This window comes from Camelus ferus, chromosome 3 (assembly GCF_009834535.1).
Source record: "Camelus ferus isolate YT-003-E chromosome 3, BCGSAC_Cfer_1.0, whole genome shotgun sequence".
NCBI lineage: Eukaryota > Metazoa > Chordata > Mammalia > Artiodactyla > Camelidae > Camelus > Camelus ferus.
Window position 1 is genome coordinate 114,023,631 of NC_045698.1, and position 23,105 is coordinate 114,046,735.

At 49.6% G+C, this 23,105-nt stretch overlaps 1 protein-coding gene, 1 long non-coding RNA gene and 4 other non-coding genes across 7 annotated transcripts; 3 read left to right on the forward strand and 3 right to left on the reverse strand.

Moving 5' to 3' along the window:
* Positions 1–1,190: 1,190 nt before the first annotated feature.
* On the forward strand, positions 1,191–7,379 carry LOC116662810. The gene is made up of 3 exons (XR_004318897.1): positions 1,191–1,205; positions 1,614–1,839; positions 7,032–7,379. It is a non-coding gene; the product is annotated as an uncharacterized LOC116662810 (long non-coding RNA).
* Positions 1,516–1,588, reverse strand: TRNAT-UGU. Its single transcript has one exon. It is a non-coding gene; the product is annotated as a tRNA-Thr (tRNA).
* Positions 3,707–13,986, reverse strand: TRIM7 (tripartite motif containing 7). Of its 2 annotated transcripts, none has more exons than XM_032477245.1 (7): positions 12,656–13,986; positions 11,644–11,739; positions 8,617–8,847; positions 7,932–7,954; positions 7,529–7,644; positions 7,013–7,048; positions 3,707–5,469 (listed from the first exon to the last, which is right to left on the reverse strand). In XM_032477245.1, the coding sequence occupies exons 1-7, from the start codon at positions 13,160–13,162 to the stop codon at positions 4,958–4,960; spliced, it is 1,521 nt and encodes a 506-aa protein (XP_032333136.1). In that variant the 5' UTR covers positions 13,163–13,986; the 3' UTR covers positions 3,707–4,957. The 2 variants fall into 2 exon arrangements, with proteins under 2 accessions (XP_032333136.1, XP_032333137.1); XM_032477246.1 differs by lacking the exon at positions 12,656–13,986 and adding an exon at positions 9,124–9,195.
* A 1,222-nt stretch (positions 13,987–15,208) lies between these two features.
* On the forward strand, positions 15,209–15,280 carry TRNAA-UGC. The gene has a single exon. It is a non-coding gene; the product is annotated as a tRNA-Ala (tRNA).
* A 460-nt stretch (positions 15,281–15,740) lies between these two features.
* On the forward strand, positions 15,741–15,813 carry TRNAK-CUU. Its single transcript has one exon. It is a non-coding gene; the product is annotated as a tRNA-Lys (tRNA).
* A 5,264-nt stretch (positions 15,814–21,077) lies between these two features.
* Positions 21,078–21,150, reverse strand: TRNAV-AAC. The gene has a single exon. It is a non-coding gene; the product is annotated as a tRNA-Val (tRNA).
* Between the last annotated feature and the right edge of the window lie 1,955 nt (positions 21,151–23,105).

The window sequence follows — 23,105 nt, forward strand, 5'->3', positions numbered from 1 at the left end:
CAAAGGTTTATTTTTGTGCCACCGGAAGAGAAATTCCCTACCCAGGTGGCTGTTACAAAACATCGTGGGAGACGAACGGTGGTTAACCGACTCCAAGGAAAAGTGCTATTTTTTCCATTGGCACTCTCCGCAGTCTTGCTCAGGCCGCTGCGCTGACCTCTCCACTCGCTGCTCCTTCTCTCGGCCTCTTCCTTGGAGACCACGATGCTAATGAATCCCATCCCCACCTAGTGTTGTCTCCACCTCCTCCAGGGCACCCTCAGCGTTAGGTGGGCTCCCCTCTGCTCACGGCAGCTGAGCGTCCTTGGCTTCCTTTGGGTCACTACGGCCTCCGTGTTGTAAGCATTCGCGTCTCTTCTCTATGGAATTATACAAAGAAAAGGGCAAACAAGTGTCCACATCCATGACACCTGAACCTAAAGACCATAACTTTGTCACATTCGCTTCCACTGTGTTTTTTTAAACAACTATTTAGTTTTCCTTTTAAACAAACAAACCAACTAACATATGCTACCCTTCCGATTGATTCATTTATGCTGTTAACAGAAATCAAGTGTACAAAATGAGCCTAAATCCTTAACGAACAATGGGGGTGCTGCCGCATAAGCAGAACCTGGCCTGCAGGAGGTCGCCCTCCCTCCGTGGCCTTCGAGGGCACGACCCATCCAGGCGGCCTAGGCAGAGGCAGAGGACCTTCAGAAAAGCCCTGAGCGAGTGGCCATCCCACTTCAGGACTGACTCCGAGCAGCAGTCTAGCTTGGATCAGGGCTCGAAATAGAACCCGGGCCAGGTACATCAGAGGAGAGAAAAACACTCGCGGGAAACTGGGTAGACGTCCAGGAGAGGTGAATGAGGTGGGTGGGGTTCGTGGCAGGGGAGGGATGCGCTCCCCTCCCTCACCCAACCCCGCTCCCATCCAAAAAGCCAAACTTTGCGTCAAGACCCGAACGGATTTGCGGCCCTTGCGCATCCCAGACTCCCGGGATTCTTCAACTCTTATGTGCCTACCCTATTGGAAGGCCACCCCACTACAGAAGCCATTGCGGGAACCAATGGCGAGCTACGCGGGGGCTTAAACATAGCCCTACTCCGGACTAAAATAGTAGATTCCCAGGGTCCGAGGGGAGGAAGGCCGTTCATAGGTGGTCCCCACGCAACAAAGAGGAAAGAATTAGAGATCAGCCCTGGTCCAAGTGGAGCAACAGGTAAGGGAACGGAAAGTTCTGCCACGAACTCGCAGAGAGGGCGCGCAAAAGGAAGCGAGAAAGGGACCGCGGGGAAGAAGGCGCGTGGATCCGGTGATCGCACAAGACCGAGGTCGTAGCGGGTCTGGCCTTCTACAGATTAGGCCACGGGAGGGAGGGGCCAATAGGTGGCCGGCACTTGAGGGGCAAAAGTGCGGAGCTCCGCCAGTGTCTGGCCTTTCAGAATGACAGAAATTCGTCTTGTCGCGGGCATCTTCAGTTCCTCCACCCTTCGGAAAAGGGTAGAAAAAGTAGGCAGGAAAACGGTGGCAGGCCCCAGCGAGATTTGAACTCGCGACCCCTGGTTTACAAGACCAGTGCTCTAACCCCTGAGCTATGGAGCCAGCTGCGAAAATCTTTTCTGCGCAGGAGCAATTAATGCCACTAACGTTGCCGCGCAGCCGCAGACCATCACAAGGAGGAGCTAAGCGGCGAAAGGTGGGTCGACGTCCCCGGGCAACTGTGAGCTGTGTCCGGCTGCCGCCGCCTCACTTGCGGCGTCAGTAAGTGTCAGCGCCGTAAGCTGAGCTACAAATCCTGGGAAAGAGCCCGGCGAAGAGAAGGCGGGAGCTGCGCGCGCGGACGGGCAGAGGCTGTGAGCGATCGGGTGACGGCGGGGGCGCCGCGGGCGGGGGCCGGGCCTCCGATAGGCGGAGTCGGTGGAGGGCCCCGGGGATGGAGCGGGGTCCCGGCGAAGACTCGGAGGGAGGGGTCCGCCGCTTACTGCGTACGAGAGTAGGGGTCCGAGGTCAGGGCACTGAGGGAGGGGTTAGAGGACGGGTGTCAATAGGCCTGTCCTGAGAGGAATCCAGATCTGAGCTGGTAAGATGGGCAGGTGGAGATCAGGAGGGAAAGGTTGGTGGAGGATGGGGAGGAAATCAGAAGGACTGGATCGGGACTGGAAGCTCCTGGCCCCTACTGCAACTTGAAGCAAATTAGGAAAAGGCAGCCTTTAGGACCTGTCTTGGACTTTGGGGGAGCTGGCTCCGTCAGGGCCCCCAAAAGGACCCACGAGGTAAAGGGCAGGGAGAGAGATGGAGAATCCAGGTGAGGGAACGGGAGCTCTAGCCTGGCAAAGGTGAGAAAGTGGCAGCAGTAGTTGGTGGACCTTGGTCCGGTGGCCCAACCTGCCCTTTGGTCCTTGCAAAGCCAGATGACTTAGGTCACTGGGTCACCAGGCCATAGAAAGGTCCCTGGTGACCTCCAGTCTGGATGCTGAGGAGCGGTGTGACAGTCTGGTGTCAGGGATGTGGGTTCTTCTGTCTCAGCAGCTCAGGAGGATCTAAGACCAGTTAAGGGGTGGAGTCAGGAGGACTAGAGTTAGGCCAGCCGTTGCTCTCAGAGGCCCAGAGATCTTATGATGGTCAAAGGATGAGAGGAAAAATCACACATGCAGGCATACTCTCACACCTAAGTCATCCTTGTGACATCCTAAGTCACTGCACCACCCTGGTGACGAAGAGTAATCTCTCACAGTCCACATGGAGTTGTTATGTAACTGTTGTTACATCTCTTCAGATATATGGATATCTACATAGTCATTCTACAAACTCTGATAGACACACAGTCACATTCACAACACAAAAGCTGAAAATATACACACAGACAGCCACCCCTGCAGTGCCCAGACCTGAACCACGAGGCACCTCACCAGTCACCCTACCTTCTGTGACCTGTGATGTGTTGCAGTATTTCAGCGCGGTTGTTAGATGATATAATGGGAATTGTGATACTCAATCCAAAAGCCATATAAGCCCAGATAACATTGGGGCTTGATGATAATATCCGGCAATTTAATTAGTAAATGAATGTTAGAAATGGATTTTCCTTGTGGAAATCAGTGATATTCAGATACGTGGATTGGCTACAATGTTCGAGAGCCACTCTCCATGTATGAGCAAAACAAAGGATTCACCTTCTGGAATGCTGCTGTAGGCTGGATGATTAAATGTTCCTGTCCCGAGCCCCTAAGACCCTCGTATGCAAAGTGTGCTTGAAGCATCTCAGGGACAGACCACGGAAACTCCATGATGCTTGCAGACCAGACTGTTGGATGATCACTGTCCCTGCATGTCAACATGTCCATCTAAACAATCTGTGCGGGACAGAATTAAGTCTGAGACTGGCTTTCATATAGCTGGGTAGCCAGGTAGTGGGAGAAGGAAACATTTGTCCCTCACCTAAATATGGGGTGGCTAGTATTTTACAACAAATCAATAATAGGTTATGACCATACTGATGTAGGTCTGTTTGCACCTAAACCTATGTGTGTGATCCTAATTGCCCTCTCCAAAATCCACGTTCCCCCCGCCCCCATCCCTGAGGTCAGAGATGTAAACTCACTTGCACAGTCCTCACATGCATAAACACACATACTCACCATCTGGCAGAAACCCTTGCTCATAATTGTGTTCCTCCATTCAGACTGAGGGAGTTAAGAATGAGCCAAGGCACCCTAGAAATGAGCTCACAGTCTGTATTTGCATCTCCCCATCCCCCTCTCCTGGGACCACTAAGAAGGGAACAGCCCATCTCTACCCTGCCAAAAGCCCAGCCATATAGAAGCTGGGGAACAATTAGCCAAGGGAATAACACCCACCAAGGCACAGGGCTGAGCAGTCCTTGGCACCAAGGTCCTCTGCTGTTGGCATACATTTGGGAAGCTCCAGGAAGGGTCGGTCAGGGGCATGCCTGTGCCCCCTACATTTCCATGCTGGTGTTAGTTGCTTCTGTAAAATTATAATTGCTGTCTTGTGTTTCAAAACTCCAGAATCTTTGGTCTCCTTACCCAAGGGAGACTGTACTTTGGCACTTGAAAAGGGTTTAGGCAAACGTGAGAACATGAGGCTGTCACTGTGGCCAAGGATGTACATGTCACCAAGCTAAGGGGTGTTGGACGGTAGCAATGCATTTATGCTGCTGTCCTGGGCTCTTCCCTCATGTACAGATCAAGGATCTCCTTCCAGTTCTGGCCCAGACTCTCCTCTAAGCTGGGAGTACAGTGCTTCTCCCTGAGTAGACTTCAACAGGCCAGCCAGATCCAGGTCTCTGAAGCCAGAGCTGGCAGGTGACAAGAAGGCAAAGCAGACGTGATCATGAACCTGGCTGGCCCGGCAGGAACCTGCATCCTTGTAACTGAGGACAGCACAGAACCAGGGCTTGCTGTTGTTCAACAAACTTCTGAAATGATCCTCTTGGCTCAGTGATTCTGTAGCAGAAGTCAGCTTTCCTCGCTGAGTCATGCATGCAGAGAATGGAAGCCAGGCACCCACCACGTTTCCAGGGGACCTTCCCAGCTGCCCAAGTAGAGATTTCCAAAAGTGAGCGTAGGTAGATCATGGAGCCAGAGGCCTTGCTGAGCTGGGGCAGTGATAGGAAGCACCTGTGTCAGGAGCTGGGCTCCTGTCCTTATTCACCTCCGCCTCCTCACTGCTCAGGCCAAATCTACAGGCCTAGGACAGGCAGAGGACAGGCCTGGAGGGTCCAAGGCATCTCTTCTCCTGCTCTATTGACCTCGGAGCCCTTTCCCCAGCCGCCCACTCTCAGGTCTTTGATGTTGTGGTCTGCAGAAGCCCTTCTAAAAGCAGCCTGGGGCAAGAGTCTGGAGGGCAGACCCAAAGTGACCAGGAGGCTCCATCGGAGGACCACATCCTACCCACAGGCAGCCAGGACTAGGAGGAGGTCACCCACTGGCAGGCCAGGCAACGCCCCCCTCAAGGCCAGATTCGCAAGTAGGTGCCTGTGGAGCAGACAGAGAAAAGGGGAAACACGCGCTCTTGGAAGTTGACGCGGAAGGTGTAGATGTGACGCATGTCCTCTGCGGCGTAGAAGGACACGGCCCCCACCTCCAGGTCCAGGGCCACCCGCACGCGGGACAGGTGCCCACAGCTGAGGGGCGTCCGCTCGGGGCTGGTCACCGCCCAGTACTGCCCGCTGTTGAGCTGCAGCGCCCAGACGCCCTCCTCGGGGGTGAAGGGCGTGAGGCCCTTGCGGCGCACGCTCTCCCGGGCCACCCCGAAGGCCCAGCCATCCTTGGAGCCCACTTCCACCTCCCAGTGGTGCCGCCCGGACGAGAAGCCACACGACGCCAGGACCCGAGTGTTGGTGTCAAAGCGGCGCGGGTGGCTAGGCAGGTCCTGGGCCCGCTGTCCAAGACGCACGCTCTTAAGATCCAGAGAGAGGATGAGCCGGGGGTTGGCCGTGTCCGGGTCCAAGGTCAGCTCCACTGTAGGGGGGCGGGGTGGGGGGGGGGTGGAGAGACACAGAGAGATGTCCCAAGCAAGCTCCTTGCACAGCTCCCGCCCCCCTGTTATTGATCCCCCCAACCCCCCCCCACCCTCCCCACCCTCCCCACCCCCGTTCAACAAGTACGTGTTGAAATCAAACAAATACATTTAATGGCCCTGAGTTGGATCGTGATTCAAACAGATCGACAAATGCAACTGAAAAGACAATTGGATTTTGGACACTAGATACTGGAAGGAATCATTAAGTTTTTACTTATGATGATGGTTTTGTGTTTACGATTTTTTAAAAGAAAAAAGTCTCTCTCTTTGGAGACAACATACTGAGATATTTATGGAAATGACAGTTATCTGTGATTTGCTCCAAAATAATCCAGTGGGCAGAAGTGGGGAGGGGTGTTTATGAAAAATACTAGTGAGAGTCAGCAATTGCTAAAGGTGATGGGTACCTAATACTTGATATGCTCTCCTCCATACTTTAGTGTATGTTTGAACTTTTCCATAATAGATAGTTAAAATATGCACACTTGTTGTACGTACTACTATGTTCCAGGTCTGTTCAAAGCCCTGAGAATCCCACAGTGGAGTATCCCTGCCCTCCTGTAGCTTCCTTCCTCAGGGGAGAGGGAGGAGAGACAAAAAATGATAGAGGAATCAGGAGAGCAGACTGCAGTTTCAACTAGAGGGTCCAGGGAAGGCCTCACTGAAAAGGTACCTTTGAGAAAAGACATAAAGGAGACGAGGGAACCAGACATGTGGCTGTCTAGGGGAAGGATGTTCCAGCCCCAGGCATAGCCAGTGCAGTGCAAAGGCCCTGAGGTAGGTATGTGCTTGGTGCATTCCAGGAACAGCAAGGAGGGTGTGTGGCTGCACAGAGTGAACTAGGGGAAAAGTGTGCAGTGAGGCCAGATCCTGTGGGGCCTTGAAGACCACAGTGAGGACTCCAGCCTTTACTGAGTAAGGGGGAGGGGGGCTGTCGCACAGTTCTGGGCAGAGGAGGGATGTAGTCTGACTCAATTGGTTTAGATTCTTCCCAGGTGAAGTCTGATTTAGCTCAGCCATCAGCGTCAGGAATATGTGCTCTCCCCTCCCGACTCCTCCTCCACTTGGATCTCACGCTCGCTAAGAACCACCTCCCTTCCTGTCTTCAGTCCCCTCCTGCTTCCCCTGACCCCTGCACACAACCCCTGTCCCCAGGAGAGGTCTCCATCTGTCTGGGAGTGGGGACAGGGAAGAGAGGCTGGTCCAGGTGACCGACAAGCCCTCCCCCCTCATCTAAATACCCCAACGTGCAGGGCACTCCTGCTCCCGACCGACCCAGAGCTTCTAAGCCTAGAGGCCTCACTGTGGCCTCAGGGGATCCGAATTGGGAGGATGAGGGAGAAAGGGCAGCAGATGGCAGCGCTGCTGAGGTGGATGGGCAGAAGGAACCAACCACGCCCAGAACCCAGGGAGACAGTCACTGGAGGGGAGCGGATCTCTATGCGGCCAAGTGACAGATACTCACTACAATAACCATCCTACCTTTTTCCTCTTTCTCCAGCTCTCCCCGGAGATCTTCTGAGAAGGAGAAACAAAGCAGCATGTGCATGAATGACATGGGAGACTTCTCTCTGGCAATGACAGTGGCACCAGCTCCCCGCTGGCTCACTCACTCCCCAGATCCCTTGAGTTGACGGGCAGGCGCTGAGCCAAGCATGGCAATGGGGAGAGGCCAGTATTCTTGCTCTTCCTCTCCCACCTCGCCCTCTTCTGCCTGGAGCCATTCTGAGCTGAGTTCTCCTTCCTCATCCCCCTTTCTGCCCCCAATGCCCCTCTATCCATCTGTCCCCAGGGGAAGCTTCATGCCCTGGGGTAGAGGTGGGGTTTCTAAATAAATTAGTCGCCAAGACCTGCCCGGGTCAATCTGGCCTTTGACACACCCTTGTCACTGTTTTATCACACAGCTTCTGGAAAGGCACATCCTCCGGACCCCAACCCACCAGAAACACACCGCCACCACCAGCACTGCATGGCCCAGCCCCCCACACAGGCCCCTACCTTTGAATTTCTTGAGCAGCCCCTTTAAGACAAAGGTCTTGAGGGAAACATTCCAGACTTTATTCTTCATCTCCGAAGAGACTGTGGTTGGCTTGGGGGCAGGCACATTGCTGCATCTGCGGGACAAGGACCCTGAGGAAGGCTCACAAACAAGGTCCCGCTCCCACTGGGCTGTGACAGTTAGGACAGTGAGGTTGTCTGGGTGGGGAGATGTGGAAAAGGAGAGCTTGACCTTGTGCTGGAATACCCACGGCCAGGCAGCAAACGTTTGCCTCAGAAGGTAGCCAGGTAAAGCAGTAGGGGGTGGGGACCAGGAGGTGAGAGGTCAGAGGTGGGGAATGAAGAGAGAGAACTCAGTGGAAAAGAAGAGCCAGAGGCCCAGGGAATTGTTAGGTCCACTCACCTGCTTAGTGTGGTTTTGAATTCCTGGAAAGAAAGATGAGAGAAAACTAAATCAGCCCTGGGTAACCTCTATTCACCTTTGAGAAAATAAAATTGGCCCCTTGCCCTGCTTCCAGAGAAACAAGCAAGAAGCAGGGGTATCACTACCCCACCTCCCACCACTGCCTGCAGGGGCCCCAGGTGGCAATGGCTTCCCGATGTGGCTGGCCACTCAATGTCTCATCAACAAGGTAGACCCCCTCAGCCCTGCCCACACCTCTGCAAATGCTCCCGTCATCATAGAATCGTCGTCACGGGAGCCAAGTGCTAGGACCCAGCGTTGCCTCTGCTTTCAGCATCACCCAAGACAAGTGACAGCCCTTAAGGCAACAACTGGTCACTCAGACCAGTGTCTTTTAAATGACCATTCTTAACCCATTTGTGACTTGAGAAGTTTATTTATTGTCACAGGTGTGTGACAAAAATAGAATACATTGATTAAGATACATTATGTGGATCATGGTTAAGAAAGTTTTATCACGTCTCCTTAGGCCTCTAACCCCAGGAAAATCTGGGCTCCTCTTTCCAGTCCCCTTTGGCTCCAGATTGTGGGATTCTACTAAACTCATAGGGGTATAACTCTGTTCTCGTTCCATTCTTGATGTCTTAGGATAAATGACTCATACCTCTGGCTGAGCCAGACTCACCTGGAGAAAGTCAAGGTCGGGCTTGCAAGTTGTCTCCTGGATCTGGCTGCTGAGCTTGGAGAGCTGGGCGATCTCGCTCCCGAGCTGGGCCAGGTTCTCATTCTGCTTCTGCGTCACCTCCCGGGACAGCTCCTCCAGGCGGCCCAGGAGCCGGCCCTCCTGCTCCACCAGGAAGGCCCGCAGAGCCTGGAACTCCGCCCCCACCTTCTCTCGCTCGGCTGCCATCTGCTTCTGTCCCAGGAGGAGAAGGGAAAGGGGGGAGAGGATGGGGCCATTGAGACACCATATGTGGACAGGACCCAGGGCAAGGTTCCAGCCCCCTCACTGCTCAGGGCTCAGAGACTCACCCACACATGTCCACCATGCCCACACTCTAAGTTTCAGATCCCAATTCTGAGCACACAGCAGCCTCAATGTGTGCTTTTTTCCCTTCCCCTGTCACAGATGCACCCATGTGTCTCTTCAGATCTGGGCTCTCCCACCAACTTAGGGCAACTTCAAACTCACCCTGGACCCACCCAAGGCTGCAGTTTCCTCATTTGAAAAGTGGGAGGGATGCATTAGTAGCTCCTGCAGTCACTGTAAGAATTAAACTACGGTCACTTTTACTTCCCCAAACACATTTACGTTGTGTTAAAAACAAAACAAGGCAACAGGCCCAAAGTGGAGTTGCTTATGCCAAGCCCCATGTCACCAAACTAAGACTTAATTAGAGTTTCAGTTCTCCTATAAGTGTCATCTTAAACCAGCCAAAAATGAATCGCCTCCAATTAGTGTTTGTTCAGTAATCTGCCTGACGAGCCCCTGTCATCCCTGCAGCAAACTTGCAATAATCAATCGCTTTTTTGCCTATTACAAGTCAAGAGACCTGGGTTCAGGCCACTGCTCTCCATTCTTCAGGAAGCTGGGCAAGCAGGCAGCAGCGGCACAGGGCACTTTACAGGTGTTAACTCCCTCAATGCTGACAACAACCCAATGATGTGGGTACCGCTCTCATCCTATTTTACAGATGAGGAGACAAAGACAGAGAGGTGTACCACCAGGAAGCGGGAAGCCAGCATTTTTTTTTTAACACCTTTATTGTGGTATGATTCCTGTACGGTAAACTACACATATTTCAGATGTACAATTTGATGAATTTTGCTAGATGTGTACACCCATGAAACCTCCACCACAATCAAATAGCTAACTTGTCCATCACTCCCCAAGACATGCAAATTTCAAATTCCCAATTTATCCCTTCCCACCCCCTTAAGCCCCTGGGAAGCCAGGATTCTAATCCAAGGAGTCTGACCCCAGAGTCTGAACTTCTAACAACTACAGCATATGGCCTCTCAAGGAAGTAACACAAGTGGAACAGTATTTGCCAAAATACTCTAAATCAGGGTTTCCAACCTCGGCGCTATTGATATTTGGGCCAGATAATTCTTTGTTGTATGCGACCATCCTGTGCATTGCAGGATGTTTAAGCAGCACCCTCACCTCTGCCAGTAAACACCAGTAGCACCCCTGCCCCAGTGTTGACAACGAGAAATATCTCCAGACATTGCCAAATGTCCCCTGGGGGCCAAAAATGCCACCAGTTGAGAACGACCCCCTCTAAATGGAAAGCACATTCTCAAATGAGAGAGTGTAGCTCAAATGGTAGCGCACATGCTTAGCATGCACAAGGTCCTGGGTTCAATTCCCAGTACCTCCATTTAAAAAAAAAAAGACCCAAACTAATAATAAGTAAGTAGACCTTGATGACCTCCTTCCACCCCTGCCAAATAGAAGTTTAAAAAAGATTCATTCTCCTTGTTACCACAGCAGCAATAGTTGTTTCATTAAGCAGGTATTTTATAATTATAAAGAATGGGGTGTGGGGAGGTGGCTGGGTGGGTGATGTGTTGGCAGAGGAAAGAGTAGAAAGTGCTAGCAATGTCATGGGGCGTGGGGTCAGAGACCATGAAGCTACTTAAGCTGTGGAAGGCCCTCTGGGTCATGGGTGTACACCATGTCATACACTTACTCCTTTTTCCAGCAGATGGACGTCTGGAGGGGTGAGAGGTGAGCTTGTGGAGGGAAGTGAATGACCAGGCAGGAAGGCCTGAGATGTGCATGGGATGCAGGAGTACCAGGTGAAGCTCAGGGTCAGGAAAGGACTCTGGGACATCTGAACTCAGAGTCCTCCCCTTCTCCCCACTCCTCTTCTTAACAGTGGTGGTGGTGGGGCGTGGTCCTCAGGTTTCTCTCCCTCCATTTTCTAATTCCAGAACTGAATAGCCCTGCCCTAACAGGCCCTAGTGGATTCTTTCATTCTCTTACATCTATTTATTGAGCTGGGAACTGAATTTTTGAGGTAGGAAATGACAGTGACCCACGTTTGCCCGCCTTAACCAAAATGAACCCAATTTCACTTTCCCCTTCCACTTCAAGGAAGACAAAATACCACCCCAAGCCACCAGGGGGTGCTGGGCACAATCGGCTCCTGAAAACCGGTCTCCAAACCTCCTGCCCTCTGCTGAATGGGGAGCAGCTCTGCCATCCTCTTCTTCACCTCCATTCCCCCTCTTCCCTAGCCTCAGTTGCAAAATTTCAAAAATTCTAAAAATGAAAAAAGTTTTTCGTAACTCCTTTGATGGTTAAATATGCCCTAGACTGACACGAGGCTGTTTATTTTTTGTTCCCACTTAATACGGATATATTTATATTTCTCCTCTGAAACATTAATGTGTTCAGTTGCAAGATGCTCCACAGACCCTAACTGGGGTGTTATGTATTACTGGGAGGACTATACATCCTGATTCACTGGGACAGTTCCAGTTTAAGCCAGCTGTTCTAAAACAATTATTTCAGCACTCCCCAAAGCCCTGATTATATAATATTACATAGTCATCCTATATAATATGCATTCCATTATATTTCTAAAATCCACTTCTGCTGTTCCACAGGCACACACTCCAAAAGCACACATATAGAGCCAGGGTGATGAGTGACCCTTTGCTGTCGCCCAGGAGGGGCCAACCTGGGGATTGCCCTGCTCACCAGGAGCTCCTTGCTCTCCTTCTCTTCGGTGGAACGAAACACCTCATAGTCATCCAGATCCTTCTTCAAGACCTTCAGCCTGGACTCCAGGAGTTCCTGCGGGAGGGTGAGAAGGGAAGCGTTTTGGGAAGAGGATTCTGGAAACCCCGATATGTGCCTTCCTGGAGACACCCAGGAGAAAGGGAAGGCCCTGTTCACTGGGGAGGAGGAGGCAGGGCTGAAGCTCTCTCTGGATGTGGCAATGGATATAGCCATTGCTGTATATAGGGGAACAGGGCAACTGCAGGGTGACTCGAAAGGGCCCAGGGTCTCACGTCCTCAAGACCATCTGTGCACAATCCACGCTGAAATGCAAGCCCCCTAGCAGCCTAACCTGCCTGGTCCTCTCTTTGCTCTCCTCACTACCATCAGAAAGCCCTCTGGGTGGGAGGGCTGGAGCAACGTAAGAGCAAAGAAAGACTAGAAGCTGTGTACCCCAGGCCTCCTCGCACACCCAGCAAGTTGGCAGGAAAGGGAAGCGCCCAGAATCGACAGCGTTGACACAACCCAGATGGCTCTCGGCGCTCTGCTCACCCAGGAGCCACCCACCCCGTTACCCCGACCTCTTGGGAAGGTCGTCCCACTCGGTCCCAGGGGGTGAGAACGTCGAACAGAGCCACGCCCAGGGAAGGGGCTAAGAGTGGGGGTGGCGAATGCGTGGGTGTGACGGAGACGCCGCTAGAAGCCAGAGACCAACAACAACAAAAAATCTCCAAATCCGTGGGGGCATCGCGCAGACCGTGCAGAAGGGGCCCAAACGCGAGAAGGGTGGGAGTGTGGTATTGGTGGTTTGGGGTTGACAGGGAGAGCTGCGGCTCAGTCCCGGAGCCAATGCCGAGCAGCACGGGATCGGAGAAAAGAAGCAGGGGTTCGCCTGGGCCTTCCTGCTCGCCCGCCGGTCGTCTACAGTGTGTGCACGGGAATGCAGAACTGGGGGGTCCCGGGGACCTGCAGGGGTGGGCTCGGCCCTTACCTTGGCCTCCTGCACGGCCTCGTCGAGCGGCAACACGGCGTGCGCGCGGTGCTCGCGGGCGCGGTCGCACACCACGCAAATGGCACGGCCGTCGTCCTGGCAGTAGAGCTTGAGCGGTTCGCCGTGCTGCGCGCACCCGGCCGCCACCGCCTCCGGAGCCCCGCGCTCCCCGGGCGCGGCCGCTGGCAGGCTGAAGCGCCGCAGCAGTGTGGCCACCGCGGCCAGCTGCCGGTTGGGCCGCAGCTGGCCCGGGCGCGCGGGCTCGCGACACTGCGGGCAGGGCAGCGAGAAGGGCAGCGTGCGGGACGCGGAGGTGACCCCCACGCCGGGGCGCTCCCAGCATCGCGCGATGCAGGCGCGGCAGAAGCTGTGACCGCACTCGACGGACACCGGCTCGCGGAAGAGCTCCAGGCAGATGGAGCAGGTCGCCTCGCCCTGCAGCTCTGCCGCCAGCGCCAGCGCCTCGGCCCCAGCGCCTGGGCCGGTCCGCGGACCCACCGCCGCCATGCGCGCCCTCGCGGCACCCAGGTCTGGCGGCGCCAGGGAGGCCACCTGATCCCACAGCACACGGCACGGAACGCAGCGGCCGGGGCGGTTCTCCGAGCGCCCACTCGGAGAGGAAGGGCGGGGCCGACGCCGGCTGGCTGAGACTTGAGCTGAGGGTGGGCCGGGCTGGAAAACGGGAGGGGAGGCTGCGTGTTGATGGCAGGCCGGGCGGCACAGGACGAGGGAATCTAAGTGCTGGCCAGTGCCCTGCGTTCCCGCTCTGGACCCCTCAGTCCCCCGCCTCGGCCCGCGGCCTCCTCGGTCCCGCGGCGCCTTCTCTCCGTCTCTCCCTTCGCTCGGCCTTGACGCAAGCCTTGCCTAGGCCGCCCCAGTCTGACACGGTCAGCCGTGGGAAACGGGCCGGGACAGGTGGATGCACACGCCCACCTGGGGGCCACTCTCAGTTGCCGCCCGCCGCGGACCAGGCACAGCCGGCCCGAGGGCCTGGCATCCGGACCACAGTGTCAGGTTCCCAGAGCGCAGGTTTGCCGGCTGCTCAGCTAAATTTGGAGTCTGGAAACTGGCTATTGCCTCCCAAGCGCCACCCCAAATCGTGGCATTGTATCCACCTGTCCTCTTCTCACTCCCCCTTGTTTATTCTTTATTTTTGTTTTTTAAGCAAGCAAGCAAGCATTTGCAATCAATTTCCCCACTTTATTCGGTGTTACCCACCCCCGCCCCAAACCCAGTCCTCTATTGTCTCTCCAGCTCATCTCTACCAGCCGCCGTCCAGAGCTGCCAGTATTATTTGCTTCCGTGCCCTCTCTCCTCATTCCCTCTGAAGGACACTCGGGCAGGTTTTCTTCCCCAACCTCCTCAGAAACCGCTCTTGTCAAGGTCACTAGTGACCATAGCGATCGTAACCCAAAGGTGAAGGCCCCTTCTCAGGCTTCACCTTCCCTCTCCTCTGATGCTTCCTCCTTCCTGACACCCTTTCTCAGCGCCTTTCAGGACAAGCAAACCCAGGCCAGAAAAAGTTACTTAGCTGACCAAAAACGACAGATTTAATTAGTCAAAACCAACTTGCCTGATGGAATAAAAACATTAAATAACTTCGTGGGATATTAATATTCCTTAAAGCCGTCTCTTTCATTGTCTTCATGTTATTAACCTCAGCATTAAAAACGTAAGAGTGAAAAAAAACAGGGAAATAATTTGCAGGCCCCACCCCTAGTCCTCAACATCTCATTCTCTTACCCCTTCCACTGCATCATCTCCTACAATCTGGTGATCGCAACAGTTCTCTCTCCTTCTATCCCGATCCCCTGCCCTACCTTCTCCATCCAGCTTTGAGAACAATTCTGTTAAAATGTTAAGTTAGATCAGGGCCCTCTTCTCAAATCCTCCAGATTACTACATTCTCCCCCTGAACACCGGCTCTATTTCTCTCGAGCACTATTCTTCCACTGGAATGTAAGCTGTTCGAGGGAATGGACTATGTCAGTTAAGTTCACGGTTAGACCTCAAGTTTTCTAAGAGCAGTTCTTAGTACGTGTAATAGCGCGGGGTGAACTTTTCTTCGATTGAATTGACTTAAACGTGGCTCAAAATTCAGATATATAGGGCAATTCACAGTGAAAGGTCTGCCCTTCGCCTACGCCCCAGTCCCCTTCCAATCTCCAGCAATGAACTTTGAAATTCTGAATTATTTTATACAAATATTAAATATTTTACCACATTCTCCTTTTTTTTTTATTAAACGTAGCATCCTGCACCCAGTCTTTCTTTTTTCGGTTCACAGTTCATATTTGGGCATCGTGCTGGATGACTTTCCCTTCTTTTTCCACCGCTGCCTCCAAGTATTTTTCCCGGCCCTGTGCTCCTCCAGGGCGTCCGTCGGTGGAGGTCCGCTCGCCTGGTGTCAGTAGAGGACGCTGGAACAGCTTGCAGCGCTATCCGCCAGACTTGCAGTCTCTGGGGTGTCACGGCGAGCGGATGCAGACCGTCCACCCCGCGCCCTAGGCCAATAACCGACTAAGGCAGCATGGGAAGAAAAGCAAAACAAGTGGGGATGTAGCTCAGTGGTAGAGCGCATGCTTTGCATGTATGAGGCCCCGGGTTCGATCCCCGGCATCTCCAGCGTGGGTTACGCGTTCGTATTTTTCTTTTTTCTGTCACAAGTTAAGAAATGCGCGGTGTTTCCAGAGCCCTAGGGAAAATCCGCAAAGCCTGGAGTTTGTACGGGTTGGGAGGGGTCGGCGGCAGCTCCCACTCACTCCAAGCCAAGCTCCTGACGGTACCTTTAAACTTAGGACTGAACAATCAGAGTGAGCGTGTGGATGGCATGTTTTCATTCCTCTTTGCCCCATGCGTTTTCCCAGGGACCAAAAGAGCTAGGACGCTGGCAGAATAGGGCAAGCAGAAAACGGACGTAAGTCAAAGGGACGGTTAGTCGAGCACGATCAGTCAAGCACAATGGGCAGATCAGTCTCCCAGGTTGCCAAGCACCCTTTAGTGGTACGATCCTGTCTCAGGTAAACGCCAACTTCAAAAGTGGAGTAAGATTAAGATAAAAATTGGAAACTCTGACTTTCACCCCGCCCGGCTAGCTCAGTCGGTAGAGCATGAGACTCTTAATCTCAGGGTCGTGGGTTCGAGCCCCACGTTGGGCGCAAGGTCCTTTTAATCATCTACCTGGATTGAAACAATTCTTTGCTCTTTCAGAAAATACCAAAAACTCTGATAATGTAAATTTATAATATGCAATACTGACTTGGTTCTTTTGCGGTTGGTTATATCCTTCATCTATTAACAAATGAGTTTTTGAAACTGTTTAAAACGTACGTAATAAAATTTACCATTTTAATCATTTTTAAGTGCACAGTTCTGTGGCTTTAAACACATTCACATTGTTGGGCAACCATCACCACCATCCATCGCCAAACTTTTTCCTATTCCCCAACCGAAACTCTACCCAGTAAACATGAACTCCCCGTTCTATCTTTCTCCCAACCCCTGGCAACCGCCGTTCCACTTTCTGTCCCTATGACTTTGACTACTCTAGGGAGATCATATAAGAAGAATCATATAGTATTTGTCCTTTGTTGATTGGCTTATTTCACTTAGCGTAATGAACATGCGTGTACTAATAGCACACTTGTTCGAATTCCTGCTTTCACTTCTTTTCGGTCTATATCTAGAAGTAGAATTGCTGATCATGTGGTATTTTTTTATGCTTAATTTTTTGTGGAATCGCCATACTACTTCCAGAGTTTGCACCACAACATGAGTATTTTAAACATCTTTTGAGTAGGTAATATACAGTACTGCTCAAAAATGGAATCACCTATAAAAATATTCAGCGAAAAGAATCTAACTTCCCTCCTTCCTCCTTAGATAACAACTTTTGTATCTGTGTACATATTCTTCGAGTTTCTTTTGATGCAAATATATTTTTATTTGCCCCTATTTTACACAAAAAGATAATTACAGCTCTGTTGCATTTTGAAGGTTTAGCCATCTCAAGACATAGAAATTTCCCTGTTTTTTGCAGCTGCATAATATTCCACTGTAGATGAATCCTAGTTTGTTTAACAGATCATACTGATGGATATTTATAGTTTACACTCTCTTTTATTATAATCAATACTGCAGTTAATAAGCATGTAGCACTGTCATTTTACACTTTTGTCTTATATCTGTGCAGCAAAATTCCCAGACATGAGTTTGCTGGATCAAAGTTTATACGCAGTTATAGTTTTATTGAAAAAGACAAATCACCAGGCTGTGGGTCCTACAGGCTGATATTACCTCCCACCAGTGAATGAAACTGACTGTTTTTCCATTGCTTTGGTGGCAATGGGCTACTTTAGCAACAAACCTAACATGTGACTGTCCCTACCCCTTTAAAATTGCAGGGGTCCCTCACTGTCCTATAAGATAATAACCATTGCAGGGTCCACAGGGTACCAACCTAGCCGGGAGAAGCATTTTCATTTTGCCCCTCACAGGAGCATACTTGAACAAAAGGTTTTAAAGATCACATTATCAACTCTCATTTATGATTTCTCATGCAATTCTAAAGGACAACATTATTTTCTCTGTTTTCAGACCCGTTTCTGCGCTGGTCATCATGTTTTCTTCACTTGCAAAGCCATGATGTAATTGGAAATGCCTGTTTATTTATTTTTCACTCTGCAAATTTCCTCCCTTGTACAGAAAGACTCCAATCAGAAATAAGAAATTAAATTTATATCTGATTTTCCACTTGGCCTTGGTGTCATGTAGGACATATGTAAATTATTAGATCATGCATGTAGTTTGTGAAGTGTTCTATAGTAATGATAACTATATAATTTATATGAAAACTATTAATCAACCAGCCACTTGAATATTTTAATTTAAAAACCTCACTGAAACACAAAATTATCTCCAGGTTTAATACATTCATGGCTATATTATAACTAGTCTAGAAATATTCCAGGAGCATCTCTTTCTTTAGCAGTCACTTGTTTCCCTTACCCAGACTTTACAAAATCATTCTCCCACTGTCCATGTAGCATGAGGACAGATGGCTCAGTCATCATCAAATGCTCACCCCGTTATTTCATTGCTGTTCATTTAATGTCACATCAAGTTTAAAGATGCAACTCCCCTCAGAAAAAAAGGCAGGTCTCAATCACATGCTGGTGTCATGGGGAATGTGAATTTTGGGTAAGGAGGAAGATAAAATGTCAACCAGAGCAAGCTAATTCTGGAGGACTGCCTGCCAGAGGAAGAGTGGCCAAAAGAGATTGACCCAGAATGACCTGCTCCACCATTCTGTGTTAGGACCAACTGGATTAAAATCACTGGATATTTTGGGAAACCCTCTCTGCTGTCATTTGAGATGTTTAGTGTATAAGGGCAAGGAGCAGCCTTTTAAATATGGAAAAGAATACATACTTCTTTTGTGACTAATATTCAATGTATTTATAGTTGCAGATGTTAAAGTCGAGGTCTTCTCAAGAGTTTTAATTCAACTTACAAATATTGTTTTCCTTACAAAGCTAGAAATTTTTGAAACAACAGGAACAACTCCTTTCACTGGTTCTTTTGTGAATTAAGGTTACCAAAAGACATCATCCTAAATCTCTAAGCCACTGGTGACAGATTCTCAGACACTTCCAACGACAATTACAGACTTTATCTGAACCTCTCATTTCATGGTGAGGTGAAGGACAAGGCACAGACTGGTTCTCATATCTGGAATCTTGAGCTGGTGCCTGAATGTTCTCTATTGCTGCTGTAGGCTCCCTGCTTTAATCACTGACCCATAGCACTTAGAAACTCCAGGTTTGTTGTTTATTTGCAATTTTCTGAGTGAACCTATGTGTTCATTTATTTGTCCTTAAAATATCCACCTTGTGTTAAAAGAAAAAACAAAAAACTCCTACTGTGTTCCTCTTTGTCTGGGAGTCCTCTAAGACATAAGATCCAGTGTCCTCCATTAATTTTTCTATCCACTTGCAAACAAAACCATGAAGTGGTGTGGATGCAGTCATCAGGTTTCAGAGCTAAGGAGGTAGAGCTCCTTAGCCTCCAAGCCCCTCGTCTGCCCTCTGTCCTTGAATCCACCAAGTTTACTCTGACTTCAGAGCCTTTGGACTCTGCTTCCTCTCCCCAAGGCCTCTCCCCCCAAGATCTTTGGAATGCTGGTCTTTCTCATCTTCCTGACTCAGCTCTTTGCCACATCTTCTGATGCACCTTTCCTCTGCCTGCCACTCTATCAGCTCACCTTCATTAACTTTCTCATAGTGCTTGTCACTCTCTGAGATTATTTTTCTGTTTATTTGTTTGTTATTTAATTACCTATCAGAAGGTAAACATTGAAGACTCCGGGGACCTGACCTGCTTTTTCACTGCAATGTAAATGGATGAATGAATGAAGTTTCCTTTGAATAGTGACTCACTATAGGTTTGTTGCAAAGATACAAAAGGGTCAATGTATGTCCAGCACCTGGAACAGTTTCTAGTCCGTGGTAAGGACCCAATTCATGGGATTTGTAGCTCTTTGTATTATTTCCTAACTCTGAAGGTTTACGGAGTAACAGAACAACCAGAGGGAAGGGGAAATGACCAACAGAGTGACCACAGAAGGACAGGCCATGAGATCTATGAGGACTATTAAGAAAAGAGTGAGTGGAGTGGGAAGTAGTAGAGGCAGAGATAGAACAGGAATGGTGGAGGAGAGACAAGTGTTGAAGTTGAGTGATTAGTATTTGGGATTTTGTAATACCGTTCTATCTACTTTAAATTTTCTAATAAAAGTTTTAAAAATAAAGCAAAAAGTAATACAATTACTTTTGAGCGAGAGATACAGGTAAATCATTTGGAATAGTAATGATGTTGAGGTTTTTTTTTTTTTTTAAAGTAAAGATCTGGCAAAGCTACAATTAAACAGAACCCCTAGTGTAAGCTCATACCCTGTAAACTTTTTCCCTAGGGTAACTCAGAACTGGGGGAGCCCAGGGACCTTTGGCCCCATGCACTGCCCTAGCACCCAAGTTTGGCTCTTTTGTTTTACTCTTCACTAAACAAATAAACAAATAAACAAACAAAAGAACAAGCTCCCTGGTGCTTTCAGATTGTCGAGGCAATGCTGAAAGGACAAAGAGACCAATTTAAAGGGGCTCCCACTGACAAGAAGGTATAATTTAAGCATTAAAAAAGGAATAGTTTTAGCATTAATTGAAACAAGATGAATCTAGGAAAGCTGTAATGCCCTATTGACGAGTTAGCATTAAATGTAACTCAGAAGAAATATGACTCACATGAGACAGTTTCCTGTAGAGCTTCTTGCCCAGCCCAGCTAGTTCTTTGGGGTTGATTGTGTTGTTCTGGATTTGTTTACTGTCTCTCCAAGGAGGACAGATAACTCTCATGTTAGCCGAGGCACAGACCAAAATCCACCTGGAGAAGAGTGATAGGACTGAGTGATGGTCCTGGCCTCCCAGAGTCCTGGGGCCAACCAAGGAGGTCAGCTCGGAGAGGGCAGTCCAGAGCCCAGGATGGGGGGAATGTACTGATCATCTCACATCAGTCAGTAAAACATGAGGACAAAAAAGAAATTGGGTCAGCAGGGGAAACTCTGGGTAAATTCTTTCAAGCGGGGTCCAAAATCCTTCATGGCTCAGTCCTCTAGGGCTCTAAGTTCCATGGCTGGGCCCTGGCCTTCTTGGTTGGATTTATATCTGTAAATTCTGATAAGGTATACAAACAAGTATAAAAGACCGATGATAAAGAGATGAGCATGATATTGATTATTTTGTGTGTAAGTTATGCCAATGCACGTGGCCTAACAACTTTTGCCATCACTGGACTATTTTTGGTTATGCTTTGTCTGCATTTAAAACGTGTGAAACTGTCAAGAGAATTTCACTTACCACGTTAATATTTTATTTACTTGCCTTTCCAGCTTGACAGAGGTGCTGGGAAAGAAGCTGCTTCTCGAGTGTGTAAGTTGGCTGCCTGTCAGGTGTATGAAAGCGTGAACCCTGTCCTCCAGGTGTAGAAGAGTGCTGCACGGCAGAGGTCCACACCGTGTGCGTCTCTGCTGACACCTCTTCGGCCAGGAACTCTGGATTGAAGACTCCAAGCAGTGCTTGTTCTGTCTCATTCTCGCCGTTTGTCGCCTTTTAATCGGCTGGGATTGTAACTTCTGTGGAGGTAGGGTCTAATGACATAGACCACTTTTTCGCACTGTAGGCCTAGAGATCTGGAATATACTAGTTGAAGGGAACTGGTAATAGATCAGAAAAGACAGGAGCACAGATAAAACTGCAGTAAAACCTGCGTGCTTTTATGAGCAAACCTTCTGGCAATCAAAGACAGTAACAGGTACATCAACTAATCAGAACAATGTTCTGGGAGGAATGAAAAACCAAGGAAACCCCGCTGTTTCCGCCCGGTTTCGAACCGGGGACCTTTCGCGTGTTAGGCGAACGTGATAACCACTACACTACGGAAACAGGCGGCGATGGGTTTTTCCTTAAGTCTTATACGCCTTGTAGTCCTGGTCATGGCCCAGCTACCCCGGCCTCACCTGTTAGATCAGAGCCCTTGGAACCATTTTCGCCCCAGAATATCGGTCGGTCGGCTCCAGGATAACAATGTATGTCTCACTGCGGAAAGCAACCTGTTAGTGGGTTGCGAAAACAAGTCGAGCAATAAAAATAAAAATGTTAAAAAAGGAGTGAATAAAAGCAGCAGGCCTTGCAGAAGAGAAGGTAAGATGTGGCTTGACATTGGATGACCTTCATTAACTCTCTTCTAGGGAGACAGCTGAAGGGTTTAAATTTTCACATAATTTGTGCTCCATTGACAGGATTGACCTAAAGGATTCAAAAACGCAAAGTGCATTCAAACTACAGGAGATTCGAATATATTTGCGTCAAAATATAAATTAAAGCAAATATGAACAAGCAAAAGTAAAATTAATTTTACATATGCTTTCAAAATAATTATGTATTTCTTATAAATTATACAAAATTATTAACAATAAATGAGAGATTGACATTAATTGATTTGAATATCAAATTTTAAGTCGATGTTATTTAAATAAAGCTGAAATTTTTTGTTAAATTTTGAAAACGTAATGGAATCTTTTAAGTATTTTATAAAAATAAAACTCATTAATCCTAGCATTCAATGTCCAGAATTGGGTTGAGGTTTAACGTTGTATGTAGACCAACATGTATGCAAATTAATAGTACCCATGATTTAATATTGCAAAGCGCTTTTCCATCGCCGACGTTGGTTCCCAAAGACTTAGGCAGCCAGGAATTGGAGCGGAGGCTGAGTCCTACTGAATAGGGATCCTTAATATGCCTGTGACTCTAAAAACCCCGCTCCACCGGAGCACAGGGCCGGAGGCCCTGCTGTCCGAGTCTAGTTCAAGGTCACCGGGGGCCTGTAGGTGGCCCAGTCCATGCACGCTTTACCATTTTCCCTTATTCTACTACAATTTGATTTTACTCATCTGTCCCCTCTTTGTTGCGCATCTTGACTCCCTTGGATTCAATGGAAGCCTCACTGCTGGCTTTTCTCCTATACCGACTCCTCCTCCATGTACCCAGGTCCATCTCTCCGACGGTCAGATTCCAGCTCTCAGCTTGAGCCACCCTCTACCCTCGCATCTGACTCCAGCTATGACTGTTCTCCACAAGTATCAAATCCGCGTATCTTGGATATGTCCTTTTAGATGTCCCACAACCTATTCAAGACTGAAATCACTACTCCTCTCTCCTCTCTCCCCCCCTCCACTCCCAAACTTCAGTCTCTGATCTTGGCTATTAAACCACGTAAAGCAAAAATCCGGAGAGCCCTCTCCTGTCCAGGACACAAGCCACGCATCCAGCCTTCTCCAGCCCCCCGCGCCGGCCGCTTCCTGTTTGGACCTTGGCTGTGTCCTTCCAGCCCCTCTCCCTGATGCAGCCTCACTCCCCTCACAACTCCTGCTCATCATTCCTGAAAGAATCCCTCTAGAACATAAATCAGAGCGAGTCCTTCTGCCTCTGCGGCCTTTATCACCGCTCGAAAAAAGACCAAAGATCTTACTACGCGTTTGCTTAAGGTTTGAACTGGTGAAAGCCAAGAGCAACGTAGGTCACGCTGCTTACTAGGAGGGGATTCCAAATCAGACCTGGCCAGAGGGGCGGGGGTGGAAAGGGTGGAGAGGAGAGACAAGCGGGAATTGCAGCAAAAGGTCAGACGGGCGTGTCCTTGGTTTGTTGGGAGACAGAAAAGAGAAAGCTGTCCACTTTGGCTGTCTCAGTGAAAAAGCCTGGATCTCTTAAGAATGTTTTCCAGTCCCAGTGAAGGTGGTAAAAACGACCTTGAAACCACTTTGCAAACGAATCCACAAGCTTTTGTGTAAGACAAAACGCCAAAGTTCAAACTCTTCGAACACCAGCCTGTTTAGACT

Bases quoted from the DNA above. Each gene is read 5' to 3' on its own strand.
- TRIM7 (XM_032477245.1), bottom strand. From the start codon at position 13,162: ATGGCGGCGGTGGGTCCGCGGACCGGCCCAGGCGCTGGGGCCGAGGCG. The intron at 11,740-12,655 runs GTAAGGGCCGAG...ACCCTCCCGCAG, and splicing joins AGGCCGTGCAGGAGGCCAAG to GAACTCCTGGAGTCCAGGCT. The intron at 7,049-7,528 runs GTAGGGGCCTGT...TCTCCTTCTCAG, and splicing joins GCTGCTCAAGAAATTCAAAG to AAGATCTCCGGGGAGAGCTG.